Here is a 16,235-nt window from a genome sequence, read left to right on the forward strand (position 1 = left end):
TATGAAGGGCAATCTAGATGATTAGGGAGATGAAATACCTTTCATATGAGGAATGGCTGGAGAGTTTGGGACTTCTCAGTCTGGAAAGAAGATGGCAAAGGGGAGACCTCAAACCAAAAGCTCAAACCCTCCATGCCATCTTAAATAATTTTAATTTATCAGCTTAATTGTTTTAACGATTCTGATGTTTTATTGTTGATTTTACTGTTTTAGTATGTTGCAATCCACCCTGAGCCCTTATGGGAAAGGGCAGGCTATAAATGTACAAAAAAAGTGATAGAGGTTTATAAAAACACACATGGGGTAAGGAAAGTGCATAGAGGGAGCTTTTTCTCCCTCTCCTATAACACCAGAACTCAGAAGCACTCAGTGAAATTGTTGGGAAACAGGTTTAGGAGAAATTTTAAAAACCCTCAATGAATAATTAAACTATGGAATTCACTGCCAGTGATAGCAACAAGCATACAAAGCTTTACTAGCTGCAAAGACTGAAGAGAGCACCTTGTTAGGCAGGTTGAGCTGAGAGATCATGACTGGCCCATGGCCACCTAATGAATTTTGTAATTCAGAAGAGGCTTGAAAGCAGCAGTCCCCCCTTCCCCTACCAGGTCCCATATTTTGCTCATTTTATTCAACTAAAAATGCCGTAAGGGAATGATTACGACTCCGTAAAAACTGCACTGCTGTTTTATTTTGTCCACCAATGAATAATGATTCTGAAACAATCTTTCAAAATTTTCCCAATAATTTTAAATGCAAGTTAGATACATGCAGTATTCAAGCACTGATCAATAGAAGCAAACACTGATCTAGCATTTTTTGTGAATATCAGCACAAGACTGCTGACTAAATAATTTTGAGACTATATTGGTTTAAAAAAGGGGAGGAAGGTTTGTTCAAAAGTATAGTTTTAATACTGGTATTTTACTTCTTGATAAGCACAGCAGGTCTCCCAGATTTGAATTATTTCCGGGCAGAGATGCAAAAACGCATCCCCACCATCTTAGCAACAGAGGGTGGTACAGGAATGGGAAAGAACACTGTCCTTATGCCCCATGCTCCATTAGCAGCCATCCCACACTTTTCCCTTTACTTCAGAGAAAATGAGGTTTATATTTTCTCAGAAGTAAAGGGGGGAAATGAGGCGTAAACAACTTGTGTAAAAAGCACACATGTCATATTGGTCACTCCTTTTTATTGTGTGGACTTCTTAAGGTCCATAGGGGAGAAATCCCTCTGTGAAACCAGACCTAGATATAGAACCAGCAGCACAAGAAACTTCTCTGACCTGCCAGATTCCTCTAGACTTCATCCCTCTGTTCCTGAACTGCTTGTTTCTGCCTTCTTTGGTCCAGGGAACCAGTACTTGCTAGCAATGAATTGTAAGAGCTATCTATATGTGGGGGCCCCGCAAATGGAAATGCATACCATTCCATGTACCGACACTGTCAAATGCAAGTTTTACCCATCTATTAATAGATAAAATGTAAATATTTGTTCAGAGGACTGCTAAGAGCTACATGAGCCTCTGGGCAAAGACTGTCTCTGGAATCTCTCTAAAATATTTAAAGATTATTGCTTAGAATTGTATCTATAAACTGGAGTTCTTGCCTGGCTCACTGGGGCCTGAAGGACAGAGCTTGGGGGACTTGGGAACAATAGGCAGCAGGATCCAAATCCTGCTGCCCTGCTCCAATCAAGAGCCCGCGACTGGTTTGAATGGTCCAGTCACAGGCAGGGCGGGAATTTTGGGTGTGTATATATAGTAGACCCTGCGGCCCTAGTTTTTCAGTCTTCGTAGGCAGCGCTATACCATGCTGTATTCAATAAAAGAGCTATGTTCACTACCACCTCACCTCATTAATGTATAGAACCCACTATATTATAGGTACTGTGGCAGGAGAGTGTCTGATAGGTCAACCTTAAAAAAAGGGATTAGCAGGGAAACCACTGCAGTCCCAGAGGGCAATGCAATGGTGGGATGGCAGCCTGTACTGGCAAAAGAACCTAAAGGGTTAGCCCAGGCTCTGGACCAAAGGAAAGCTAATAAGCAGACCAAGGCTGGCTACAAGTCTAAGGTATAAAGGTAGGAAGAGAAGTTCCAACCTCTGGGAGGAACAGGCAAAGCTGTCATGGAAGAGGGCAATCTCAATTCATGGGAGGAGCAGCAGATTAAAAAAAGAGTTGCAGGGAGGCAGAGGTGAGGCAATTCAACCTTCTTCCTCTCTCTGCATATGGATAGCTAACGAAAGGTCCTACTTGCCATCCTAAATTGTCATTCGACCTGAACCATATAACAATGTTTCCCTTCTTTCTTATAAACCAAAATTCCAAACTATAGTCATACTAGCATTTTGGAACCTGCTTTCAGCAGAAAGCAAAAAAACCCATTTCTAGTTCAGATGCAATTAAAGAAACTGGAAGTCTTTCATTAGATGACCATGCACAGGAGAGGAGAAAGGAGAGGGAAGAAAGAACATATGACCCTGAGGACTCATCCAGGATTGTTCACTCAGCAAAAAGTATTTTGCCATTCATCTGAATTATGTATATAAGTGCATTTAAAACAAGACCTTTCCAAAAACTTAGAACATTTATTAATCAACTATCCAAAATATGAACTTTGAGCATTTTGTTCTGGAAATTCAAACTTATAACTTATAACTGAGTTATAACTGTAAACTCATTCACACAATTCTGTTAAAACATTTATACCTCACCTTTTCCCACAGCTGAAAGAGGCTTAAATAATTAAAAACAACCAAGAAAAAACAACAAAACTGCAAGTCACTCCCCAACCTGATAAAATGTCTGCATCTAGTAACACCTAAACTAAAATCTCTGCAAATTGAGCAGCAGACTTCCAACACCTCCTGGGAGTTTCCAAGAACTGCACCACCACTCCTCCTTGAGGAGCCCGTTCCATGAAGTAGAAGCCATCACCAAGAAAGCATGGGTCCTTGCTGATGCTGCATTTAGTGAAGGAATACACAAAAGGTGGCAAGCTGAAGACCATAGCTGGCGCACAGAGACATACAGAGGAAGATGGTCCTGAGTCCCGGGCATGAAAGGCTTTAAAGATCAGAGCCAACATCATGAACTGAACTTGGAAACAGACTGTCAGCCAATTAAGATATTTTAAAATATCCAAGAACTGTTATTTATAGCCTAATAACAATTGAACTGCTGAACTGTGAACCAGCTGCAATATCTGGAGAGTTGTTGCAAATGAGGCTGCCCCCCAAAGACCCCTATATTTGCTCACCCCACAAGACACTGTGACTTGACTGCCAGATTCCTGGATAAAATATCAATTTTAATATCAAAATAGGGCCCCCTGAACTAGCAGAAATTTCCTTGGACACTCTCACATAAGAGTAGCCCACCTGCTGGAAAGCTCCAAAGAGCACACCCCTGACTTCCTGGGAAGCCCATCCCAAGAACTGGAAGAAAGTTCTATGCCACAAATTCAAAAGGGTGAAGAGAAAAAGACTGTGGGAGGCACAGTGCCAGTGAGTACAAGAAACTGGAATTCATCGTGAGCTAAGAAATAATTTGTCATGAACTCCTGAAGCCCACTGACTTTTGGGGTAAAAAACCCAGAGGAAGTTTTTACTTCTGAAGTCAATCTTGTTGAGTTTCAGTTGCTTGGTTATTTCAAAGCCAATGTTTCCCAGCATATAAGGAAGTTGCCATGTGTTCCTTTCCTGCAAGGTCCACGGTGTTACCCAACCATCATGGGAAGGAGCATTGCAGCTATTCCCTGATCATGGGTGTAATGAAAATATCAGGTCTCTACCTTTACATTCTTCAGTGCCACAAACCATTTTTGTTTAGGCTTGCCAATCCCCAGGTCCAAGCGGGGAATATCCCAGTTTTGCAGGCTTTTTCTCACCCCCTACCAGCTGGCTAGTGGGGGAAGCCCCACCCCCACAGCCACCATGTGTCTTTCCACCTAGGAAGGCTTAAGAAGACGCTTGGGAACAACTTGCTTTTAGAAAGGTCTATGTGCCTTTAAATCTCAAGTCAGGTGGAATGGGGGTGGGGTGAGCCTGCAGAACAATGTGGCTGTTGTGAGGAAAAGAAAGCAGCCCTGTTCCTCCACTTGTTTTATAGTTCCTCCAGGAGTTGTTTGCACAGAAAAAACAGTAAATAGTAAAGTAGAATGTCTGGTTTCCCTGTGTTAGTCTGAAGAACTTGGTTGAATATACAGCATTCAACAACTCCTATGGTGAATAAATTGCCCCAGTGAGACCACAAAGTGTGTGCTTCCAAATTGTGTTTATTTTGGCTGTGCTCTATGTGTGTGTGTGTGTGTGTGTGCGTGCGTGCGTGAGAGAGAGAGAGCGCAGCCAGCTGCTGGGAGAACAAGGAAATGAAGACTGTATTGGGGGAACTGCACTGCTGTATTTTTATTTATTTTAGGGAATGGGAAAGTCTCCTGGCTCCACCCCCAAAATCCCCAGCTATTTTCTGTTAGACTTGGCAACCCTATTTTTGTTGCTCCTACTTAACGATTTTACATTGGAGTCTCTTGTACTTTTATTATTATGCCTTTTTATTGCATTTCCTCCATTCACTCTCTGGTTTTATTCCCTGCACACTAAAACTGTTAACGTTTATTTTCCCCTACTTGATTTCCCTTTTGATTACATACCAACTCTTCCATTGTTCGTGAATGAATAACGTAACTGAATTCAGCAGGGGGAATGGTGCCAACATAATCAATGGGTACATATCAGAAATAAAAAAAAAATTAAAGAAACAATTGAATGCCGAGTTGTTATTTCCAGCTTTAAATTGGAAAAAAAAGCCTCCTACATACAAAGAGCATAATAATTCTGGATTAAATAAATAAGAATGCCCAATGCACTACCAGTGCAAGACTGTTCAGCTACAGGCCATTAACTCTCCATGAAGAAGGGGGTGGGATCCACATTCCAGAGACTTGTGGGCTTTGTATTATGCAGCTGTCTGGGGAACTACTTAAAGCAGGTTATTCACTTACTGATGACAGTATTTCTGCTTTGAGTCTTTATTTCATGCCCATTTAACCTGAGCACTTACAAACATTGCTGCATTTTCTATGAGCTATTTTGTTTTTACTGAATATCAACAACAACAGATCAGTCTGGCCCTTCATGAAAGAATATTTTGATACTGATTGTAAAGATATCATCATCTTAACTCCAATTTTTTTGATCAACAGCCACAACATTTAGGGCAGGATTCAGCATGACTGTAAGCAGGTTCAAGAACGATGGATGTGCTCCCGGTCATGCACCTTCCACAACATGACAATGGAGTCACTCCATGCTGCCCTACCCTGGAGTTTTAAATGGGAAGCTGCAGGTAGTGGCTGACTAACAGAGTTAATGTAACACAGGTGGTAGGAGTCAGAGCTATGAACTAGGAATTTCTGACTTCAGATCTCCTCTCTGCATTCAACTCAATTAGCCAAGCAACTTCTATATAAGCCATAACATCCTTAACATCTTCAGTATGGGGGATAAAATCACATACCTTCAATTCTGTTGTAAACATGATTGAGATAATGTATGTGCTATACTTTGAACACTCTAAGCATTAAGCATTATGAACAGATGCAGACCTAGGAAAATTCATGGGAGATTATAGAAGGGTGATTTAAAGGGAGAAGGAAACAGTGGGAAGGGGTTCAGAGGAACAGGGTGGAGGTGAAAGCGGATGTGGTGCTAGGATGACCCATAAAATTCATGGAGTCATGATTCCCCCACTTTGTGGTTACAAGTCACTCATTCATGCAAATTACATAGATTGGGTCTGGGTCCCCATCTGTGCTCTGTCTAAACTGAGTTAGTGTGAGTCAGCTCACAGATTTTTAGCCTCTGGCTCACATGTTTTTGCCTTAACTCAGGAAGGATGACTCCTGAGCAAACTTATTTAAGCAGTAGCTCACAAAGCAGGATTTTTGCTCCCCACAGATTAGAGGGAGGATTGATTCCCATTCTCTGGAAGATGTAACACAATCACACATGACCAAAAGAGGAAGCCAAGGAGCTGCTTGGTTAAGGTGAGCCACAGGAGACTTGGACTGTACAGAGGTCAAGAAGCTTTGTTACATTGTCCTTTACCCAATCTCATTGTTGGCTTTGGAGAAAGATACTGAGATCTCTTTGAAACAGAGTTCTCCTTTTATCTCATAAAAAACTTTGGGGGGGTGGGGGGAGGTTTGGAAAGAATGGCTTCAGGGCCAGCAAAGAAAGAAATGTGTTGCTCCTAACTCAATTTCCCCTTTCAGTTTCTTAACAGGCCAAGGAGGGCCTGCGAATCAAACATGGGGGTGGGGGGGAGAAATAGGACAGAAAGAAGTGGCAGAAAGTTGACAATTCCTAGTTTGCATTTGAGTGGGATTACCTTCTGCTAAACTGATACATGTTGTCACACAAATGTATTTTTCACTCCTACTGGGATAATCCCAGGATCATGAACAAGTAAGTACATGCATACAACCCTCAGCCAATGCTGCCATCCCTCCATCTTAGCTCCTAGCACGTCTCCTTATACGTGTCCCACCAAAACCCATTTCACATAGTATAAACTTAACAGGCTGCAATGGGGCAACTGTTGGCCTCCAGCTCTGCCATTATTGATTTCCCCCCACAATGATATACATACCCTTTGTTCTAATTTACAGTGAAAATATATTGCATGAATGGAATAAGACATCAAGCACTAATTTTGTGGCAGCTAATGATGAACAGCTTGTTCTGTTGGTGAGACAGAATGTCCTTCAGACAAACTGAAAACATTGTTTACTATTGGTGATTGATCAAATAAACATCTCTACACCACTATCAGCAAATGGGTATATGGAAACAAATCAAAAGAAATGATGCTACAAAACAGGAACACTCTGAATCAACCCCTTCCGAGACTCAATTTTCAAAAAACACTTCACTTTATAGTAAGCATTAATATTAGAATGTGCCTTTTACTGAGTTTAACCATTGCTCCATTTAGTCAATTACAGTCTACTTTGACAGGCAGCAATTCTCCAGAGTCTCAGGAACAGCTCTTGCTCATTTCTGCTACTTGGTATCCATTAAGTAAAATGGCAGCAATGCTCCCTCTAAACTATAGAGTCTTGTGAGCAAAAATTCTACTTTGTGAGCTACTGGCATTAAAGTTCTGATCAAGCAATTCAGCTACTGCATAAATTAGTTTGCTCTGGGGCTATCCTTCCTGGGCTAAGACAAAAATGTGTGAGTCAGAGGCTAAAGAACTGAGAGCTAGCTCACACTAACTCAGCTACGAGGGAACACTGGATAGCAGTGATCAAACTTGGGACCATAGCCATGCAGAATACATCACACTACAAAAAAGGGGGTGATTTCATTAATCTTGCAGCTGTTGTCAGTATCTGTCTTTCAGTATAGGAGCAAAATACAAGAACTGTAGATATATAGAGGCTGTTTTAAATTTTGCTGGATGTTCAGTATTGTGAATAGAGCCAGATTCTGCACAGAGGTGCAGCTTTAGATTTAAAAGAAAACTTGCCACATGCTAAAAATACTATATGAGCAAATTAACAAGTCTGGTTTTCAGCCACATCTATTCACAAATGTATTGTGTTGTCTTATGTTCTGGATAATATGAATTTGTAGGCACTGACGGTGAGGACTTAACTAGACTTATAAAGAGAAATGACGTTGCTGCTTTTCCATGTCTGTTTGCCCCTTCTTCCTCGCAACACAGAGATAAACACTGTGATGATTCTCCACACCCACTTCCCATCCTCCTTTTCTGAGAGAACCTAAAAGGCAATATGGGAATCTGCATGTGTGGGAGAGGGCTTGGACTTCACCCTTGCTCTCCCTCTCTCTGGTCATCTGGGGAGCCACCATGTGATGGACTGGTTATGTTCCACCTCTCTCTAAGAGCAACCAGTGGGAGCTGACAGAATGTTACAGAGAGAGAGTTGAAAAACGGTAGTTAAGACAACCGCTGAGAATTGGCAGCAAGGGAAAAGAGTTTGCTTGACTGACTGAAGCTAAGGTGCATAAATTAGTTAGCTTATTGCTAAATGAGGGGTAGGGTTGCCAAGTCAGACAATATCTGGGGACTTTGGAGGTGGAGCCAGGAGACTTTCACATTCCTTAAAATAAATAAAAATACACCAGTGCAGTTCCCCTGAATACAGTCTTCATTTTCTTGTTCCTCCAGCAGATGTACATCCTCTGTCTGTCTCTGTCTCTCTCTCTCACACACAAACATCAAAATAAACACATTGCAATCTCACACTGTTGTGATCTTGCTGCAGCAATTTACTCATAGAGTTGTTGAATGTATCCATCTGCTGTATATTCAACCAAGTTCTTCAGACTAACACAGGGAAGAAACCAAAGGTTCTAATTTACTCTTTACTCTCTATTTTACTGTGCAAACGACTTCTGAAAGGAATGTAAAACAAACCCGCCGTTTGTTGGGAAGGGAAGTTTCCCTTCCTTTTTAGCAGTCCACTTGGAGCAGCCATATTATTCTGCCGGCTTGCTGGCTCACCCTGCCCCCATTCATCCTGGCTCCTACATATTTAAAGACACACACAACTTCTAAAAAGCAAGCTGTTTCCAAGCTCCTTCTAGCCTTCTGAAAAGGCACATGGTGTCTGTTGGGGCAGGGCTTCTCCCTGCTAGCCAGCTGACTAGGGGTGGGAAGGAGCCTGGAAAACCAGGGGATCCCCTGCTGGGACTTGGGGATCGGGAAGCCTAAGGGGAAAAATCAATTTGTAAACAAAAGGTCCCAAATGGTGGAACAGGGAAACAGTTCAAAAGCTTAATGGAAAGAACGTTGTAACCCCTACCTTACTTTCTTCAGTGTTATGATCAAATCATAAATAAAAGTTACCTTCTTCATTTAACCCTGTGAGAAGTATCTCAGGGAAAGAAGCACACACACCAGTGAAGATCTTGGCCTATATATGTTGTAGGATATGAATAAATACGGGCAATATGTGAATGGAACAGTGTATGAGCCTTGACTTCAATAACTCAGTGAAGCATTTCAGTGAGGGCATGTTATTAAAGGTGGCTGGATGACCCTATCCGCTGATGTCTCTGTGAGTGAGAGAACCTGAGAGATGAAATGGTCATGTATTTCTAGAGATTTTACAAGAGATGAGAATAATAGTGATATGTGATTACCTGGACTACTTGAACACTTAACCTATTGAGATAGAGATGTAGAGGGTGGTAGGCACAAACCACCACTTAAACTAGTCTCTTTGTTTTGCTATGTGCAGTTTGAGGCACATATATAGGCTATGTGTGAGCTGCTACACATCCCTTCCCCTCTCTGCTATCTGACTTTAGGTCAGTCATGAGTTTTATGTCTATGCATGGACAATAGCCAGTTTAGGTGAGATCTCTGAACATAGCTGACTAACATACATCCCATGTGACTAGAGAACAGGAGCACTGGGAGACTATATTTGTTTATTTGTTTGATTTACATCCCACCCTCCCTACCAAGGCAGGCTATAACAGACATGTTATAAAACTATTTTTTTAAAAAAATCATAAGGCTAACTAAGGTGTAGGTGTAATTTTTACCTTGGCATTCCATTCCAAGAAATGGACACAAGCGAAGCTGGAACTTTGAAACAGAGTCTGATCTTAGACTTCATTCCATTCTTCCCCTATTCCCCAGTCCTTGGCTTGCACACTTCCACAGAGTGCATTAGACTGTTTAACTCTTACCCTCTCAGCTGGTGGGTTTCTCCTTGACCTATCCTGGAATTGAGTATAAGTTCCTACATAAGCTGCCCTGCACCTGTCTCCAGTTATACCAAAGTTTGCATCCTCAAGATTTACTGCCCTAACTCAGGATTCGCAAAATAGTATCTTGCTTCTTCCCAGCAGGGTGGCCAAATGGTCATCTCCATCCTGCTCATTTGTCTCCATAAAGAGAAAACATCTCCACTCAGCCTGAAATCTGAGGATTTCATGGCTTATTTCCCAGGAAAGAGGGTGATCTACGTGGGGGCGAGTGTCTCTTGTTAATCAAGATATCCTGCATTCTTCTATCATAACAAACACAACACTTGCTAATTTTGCTGCCTGCACATTGCCCTAAACTATGCCTGACATCCAATGATTTAAGATTTGGGTGGGAACAATTCATAGCACAAGGATACCATATCACAAGTTGTGATTACTTAAAAATTATGAGGAAAAAAAGGGGAAAGAGTAATGGTAGCTGTGTCTCCACAATGTCTAGTTAGATCATCTATAGCAGAGTGATTCTCCTTCACAGCAGTCATGGACCTGAGACTGCATATATATTTTTTCCCAGCCGGCCAAGTAACAGCATGGGGGACTTCAAGGTCAAGAAAATGAGGGAAGTAGATTAAACTCCCTCTCCACTTTTTGCTATAGCCACAATCTGGATCTTTCCCCTAAACAACAGCTATTTACAAATTGAAACATTAAGGGAATCAATTACATATCTCACACAATTTCATCTAGTTTGTTTCTGATGCTCCTTTTCGTTTTGTGGTATTACACTGGCCTTTTATTGAAGGAGGCTTGTGAAAGCCTATTTTTGTTTTCTCTGTGACAAATGGTACAACACTCACAAGATTACCATGAGTCATTTATTTTGACAACTGGCCATCATTCTTATTGAGCATTGTTAGTAAGCAAGTCTTTGAACCTTAGAGAATAATGAGTGGTAACCCAACAGTGAAATCTCTGTTATTCATTTACATTTTGAGAACTAAATAACCACACTAAGAATGCTTTTCAGCTACACTAAACACAAAGCCAAATTAAAAAGAAAAGACAAATAACAGAAGATGAGGTTGCAATCATTTACTTAAATAGGCACAGGAAGAGTAGAAACAGAACCTTTCAGATGGGGATCCAAAGCTCTTTTATGAGCAGTTCAACTGAACACCAATGAGATTACTTCCAAATAGGGATGGGCATGAAGCAAATCACAAATTGTGATTCGTGCTAAAAACAGCTGATTCATGGTTCATCTAGAACTGGTTCATCTGACCCTGCCACACCCAGACACAAAAATGAACTGGACTTTTTTCTTGGCATGTCATTTGGTTCATGTTTCCAGACAGTCTGGCATGATTCCCCAGCCCCTTGTGCTTCTAGTCTGTTTCCAGTGAAACTGACTAGAAGCTGCAGTGCCACTTTCCCCAGCCCCCTGCAACTTCTAGTCAGTGTCACTGGAAACTGAACAGAAATGTAGGGGGGTGGGGAGAGCAGAGCTGCCACTTCTAGTCAGTTTCACTCCTCTCCAAGTTTCCTGGGGATTAAATGGTCCAGAAGCTGCGGGGTGGCTTCCCTTTCTTTTCTCAGCTTGACATACTCATGGGAGAGCAGTTTACTGAAGGCACCTGCTTTGGCGGACTATAGATCAGTCCTCAAAATCCAATTCACACCAACCCTGGAGAGCAGGTAGAGGAGAGTTTGCTGAAGAGTTTGCCACAAGTGTGGCATCTCTAGCCCACTCGGTGGCCATTCTATATTTTCCTGAACTGAATGAACCAACAAACCATGAATCATTCAGGAAATTGGGAAAAAAACCACAAAACAAACTAAACCACCAAATCGGGCAACCCAATGAACCACAAAACAAAATGAACCACCCATTCTTGCATTCCATGTCCATCCCTACTTCCATGTAAATATGTTTAAGGGGTAAGGAGGAAACAGGGAATGTACATACAAATCCCCAAATCAAATAAACTCATCAAATGAATGCCTACTGAAACAACCATGCAAAGTATCTTAGAAGATAATTTAGTTTCTGAACACATGGGAATTCAGAACAGTAGAGAATAATGAGAGGTTTCCCACGCCCATATTTTAAGATATATTATCAGAGTTTTATTCAATTTAGTAAAGAAATATCCTGCAATATATGAAAAAAATAATCTAATCAAAACCAATAAGCACTGAGAAGACAGTGTGCTGTGCTGTGCTGTGCTGAAGGATTTTCTGAAGCGTTTCTCAACCTCTGTTTTCAAGAATTCCAGACACTGCTGACTTCTCCTTTACAGCACCCCTCCCCCACCCCCAACACACACATAAAACAAAGAGGGGGGAAAACTGATATATATCCAACTTGAATGCCTATACTTTATCACATGGTGAATGTTCCCTAGTCCAATATTTCTGTTCTCACGGACTCTCTAGCCATTCCCCAATAAAGGCATAAGGGAATAGAAAGTTTTATTTATGTGCTTCACAGTCTCTGTACCTTGAACAGGTATTGAGGTGCATCCTCAAAATTTGCTCATGTGGAGTTTTGCTGACCACCTTCTAAAACTATTTCTCCCTTTGAATTTGTAGCTCATGCCTATTTTTATTACGTTTCAAAATATTGCTGTCTTTATGTAAGTTCCTAGTTCTTTGTTATGTTAAAAAAAACAGCACTGACAAACTCCTTTTGGACACATTGCCATAAAATTCACTATCTTTCAATTTTTTGCTCTGCAATTCTCCAAACATCCCAACTACCATCAGCCTGCCCACCAAGAAGGAAAGAGTTTAGCTGGGACTACATGATTTGCACACAGAAGGTCAGTCACTTGCCTTGCCCACTAATGGATCTTGAGTAACTAATTTTAGGAAAGGCCTTTCTCCGTCTGGTATCCTCAAAAGCTAGTCAGAGCAGCCAATACTGAACCAGAACCATAGGGCTGGCATAAGCCAGCTTCGTGAGTTCATCATCCCAAAACCTGAGAAGCACTTAATTTGTAACAGGAGCAATACTCAATTGCTAAAGGACAAAAACAATGGCTTTACTTGCTGACCCACCCCCATCCCCAAAATTCTTCTTGTTCCCTTTTCCTGAGCAAAGCAGGTGCAGTGAGGCACTTGTGAGCAGAAAAAATCTCATAAAGGGAAAGGTATTATAAAAAGAAAAAAGGTGTTAAAGCAAAACTGCACATCATCAAACATCATGAGGAATTTGGCTCTCAGTGACCCATATTTTATGCTTACTTTGTACATTTTTTCCACAGAATAATATGTCATGTTTAATGGAAGTGCATTAGGTTTCCTATGCAATGGCAAGTTTTAAATTGAATAAGATGTAATAGGACAAAGTTATCATCCTAGAGAAATGATCAACAGCTAAAATTAACTCAAAGACAGTGGGAAACAAGATAGCACTGTTAGAAGGCCTGTACATTGAGCAGCAGGGAGTCAGAATTTTACTTAGCCACCTGCAGTACCCGAGAAAAGGATTTAAAAAGGCATACTAAATTCAGAGAAAATGGAAATGGAATAGCAAAACAGAGAAGACGACCAATTTCAAATGAGGGTTAAGTGTACTGTACTTCAAAGTGGAGCATGAGACTACACTTCTAGGAGACCCACCTTTAAATCTTTCTCCCCCAACTGACTCCCATGCCCTGACTTCATGAATACTACAAGTTCAGGAGGAAAAAAGAAAACACAGCATTTCTCCCAGCTACAAATGCTTATCCACAGAATTCAGCTGAAGATGCGAATCCATATGTGTATTCCTTCCTCTTTGCATACAAATATATTTATCCCTCTTAAACGGATGGTGAAGTCTTTGTTCAGTAGAGTGCACATCACAAATCTTGGAATAAGAGTAACCGGGTGGTTTTGGAAGTCACCAATTTATCAACCACTGTTCCCCATACATAAAATGGAAAGAACAGATTGGTATTATTACAAGGATGGAAAATAAATTATCTGAAAATGTTAGAATTTGTGATACAATTAGGAGATAAGAACAAAAGGATTATGAGATCCACATACATCAGCAAGGAAACAGAAGTAACAATACCCAGCGATAGTCACAATCTTAAAACATCAGAATAAGAACAGAAAACGGTTCCAGATATAAATACAGAGCTCAGGATCCTCAGGTTAGGCATGTACCAGGCAGGCACCACAACTAGCAAAGGACCCAGCACTCCAAAGTGCTGCCTTTCTTGCTTTGCATAAAGCTCACAAGACAGCCAAAGGCTGGGAGAAAATGCCCAAACTGGGAGAAAAATCCCAAACTACACATTCTGCCTCTTCTGGATTAGGGTTCTGCGTAGTACCAACAAGGGCTCCAAAAATCTTCAGAGCCTGGGTTGCTGTATTTTGTACATCCCTCTAAAAATTTCCCAATCAATATGCAATAAATTCATGAAGTTTTTCAACCAATATTATAGAGATCCGATTCCCCAGGATTCTCCAACACACTTTGCTTTGATACGGAGGATACTGAAGTGCAAAAATCATGGGTTATAGCCAATAAGATCTAGCATTCTGGGTATTTTCACAATCTACGCTATGGTACAGTTTGTTTAGCAGGGTTCAGTAAAGAAATACTCTGTGTGGTCAGCATTGGACATGGTTGAATATTGAACATAATATCTTAATTTTGACAAAGATGAGCATGTAGAAACAAATTGTGTCAAGTCAGTACATCAGAATGCACTATAAAAGCTGGGGCTTTTTTAAAATGTCCAACTGCTTAGCAAGAGACAGATATATACTTAAACTGAAGGGGAAAATACCTCAAGGCAACGGTTTTTCCATTCCTGTGAGTACACGTCACCTGCCTCGTCTGGTATCCAATTTGTATGTCCCAATATTTGTTCTCTTGTCTGTTCTGTCTGTTACGATTCCTTTTTTTCTTAATAAGCTCACGGGCTTCAGGATCCCTTATTGCTTTCTCCTTGTCCTTTTCTTTTTCTTTGTTCTTTCCACGCTTTCTTGCTTGCCGTATGTGTCGTGAGTGGGGCACTGAACATGTACTCCATGGACCCACACTTAGACTATACATGCTTTCTTCAGCAGTGCATGGAGAAGAACTGCAAACCTGAAACTCAGTCAAGTTAGGACAGGCAGAGCCCCCAAACTGAGGTGGGGCAACAACATGGCGAGAACGGTGCTTCAGCCCTTTGCCACAGGTCTTGGAGCACTCCGACCAGGCCAAGAACTCAGACACAATGCAATCCTTCTGGCAAGGGATGAGGCATCCCTGCTCCAGCTGTGGCTTAGGCTCAAAATATTCACATATTGTGTCCTCCACTACAACCCCATTGGCTTTTTGGACACACATTACGTCTCTTGTCTGAATTCCTTCTTCCCCTCTGATGCACTCTGCTGGTTTTTCCACATTCCTTGAGAGAACAGGCTGGCACTGATTCCAGTTGCCCAACTGCCAGTCATACAATTCTTTGTGCCAGTCACAAACTCGGAAGCAGTTCTGCTGGTTATCAGGCCTCTCTGCCAGCTTGCAGTTTGTAAGCAGCGTGGTCCATCCTTCCACATGGGCACACCAGACTGCACGTGTCTGGATGCCTCCTGGGCCACATTCATCTCCCATACACCTGCCCCATGGACCTAGGAAAAGAAAAAAGAAGGTTGAAATATCTAACATCCCCATACTCACTGCTTCTTCATTAACACACAAACAAAACAATGTAATAGTTAACATTCAGTGCTTCCCAGACTCTCTGTATTATTAACATGTGTGTGTGTGTGTTGTATTTTAATTTCTTACATTGTCCACATATACAATGTAATAGAGCAAACCCATGGCTCTCTATCTCTGTTTACTCCTCTTTCTATGGATAAAGAAGACATTTCATTTTGCCTTCTTTTAATGATGAATAAATAAAATGTCTGTACTCCTGGTACTCCATCAGGGATTGATTATGCTGTCGTATAACCTATATTCTACTACCACCACCACCACCCCCCAAAAAATCAAGAGGACTCTTGTAATGTCAACTTTTTGTAAGTCTCCATTTTAAAAGTGGGGTTTTTGTACTCTTTTTCTTTTGAATGTAATAGAAAGAGTGCAAATTCCTACCTATAAAATGGAGACAAACAAAAGCTGAAACTACAAAGGCCCTCTTGAAATTCCTCCTTAATAGGGTCGCCATATTGCCTGGCTGGGTGAGTTTTATATCCAATGCCTGTTTGGAAGGTCTACCAGGTGCTTGCTAATGGCAGGCAAACTCCTGACCATTCTTTCCAATGCCTGCTGATGCTCATCTAGTTTGCAGGCAGAAGCAAACCAAGAAAACGAGAGGGGGGCATCTTTGTCGGGCATGAGGACAGAACTTCCAGCATGACCACGAAGTACCAGCATCATACCAGAGGAATGCTCTAGAACCCACCCAGAAACTCTATGAAAACAATACTGTTCTGGACAAGTCCTAGAGAGCTGCTCCAGTGCAATGCCAGAGCTGCTCC

At 41.4% G+C, this 16,235-nt stretch overlaps 1 protein-coding gene across 5 annotated transcripts in view; it reads right to left on the minus strand.

Annotated features, from left to right (window-relative positions):
• The window catches only part of LOC132590530 (thrombospondin type-1 domain-containing protein 7A-like), a 190,188-nt gene extending 174,815 nt beyond the window's left edge, over positions 1–15,373 (minus strand). For all 5 annotated transcript variants that reach the window (XM_060263445.1, XM_060263448.1, XM_060263446.1 and 2 more), the window contains exon 1: positions 14,546–15,373. In XM_060263445.1, coding sequence (XP_060119428.1) covers positions 14,546–15,360 — 815 coding nt within the window. In that variant the 5' untranslated portion in view covers positions 15,361–15,373. The remainder of the gene's footprint in view (positions 1–14,545) is intronic.
• Positions 15,374–16,235: the final 862 nt, after the last annotated feature.

Source organism: Heteronotia binoei, unplaced genomic scaffold (assembly GCF_032191835.1).
Source record: "Heteronotia binoei isolate CCM8104 ecotype False Entrance Well unplaced genomic scaffold, APGP_CSIRO_Hbin_v1 ptg000154l, whole genome shotgun sequence".
Classification (NCBI taxonomy): domain Eukaryota; kingdom Metazoa; phylum Chordata; class Lepidosauria; order Squamata; family Gekkonidae; genus Heteronotia; species Heteronotia binoei.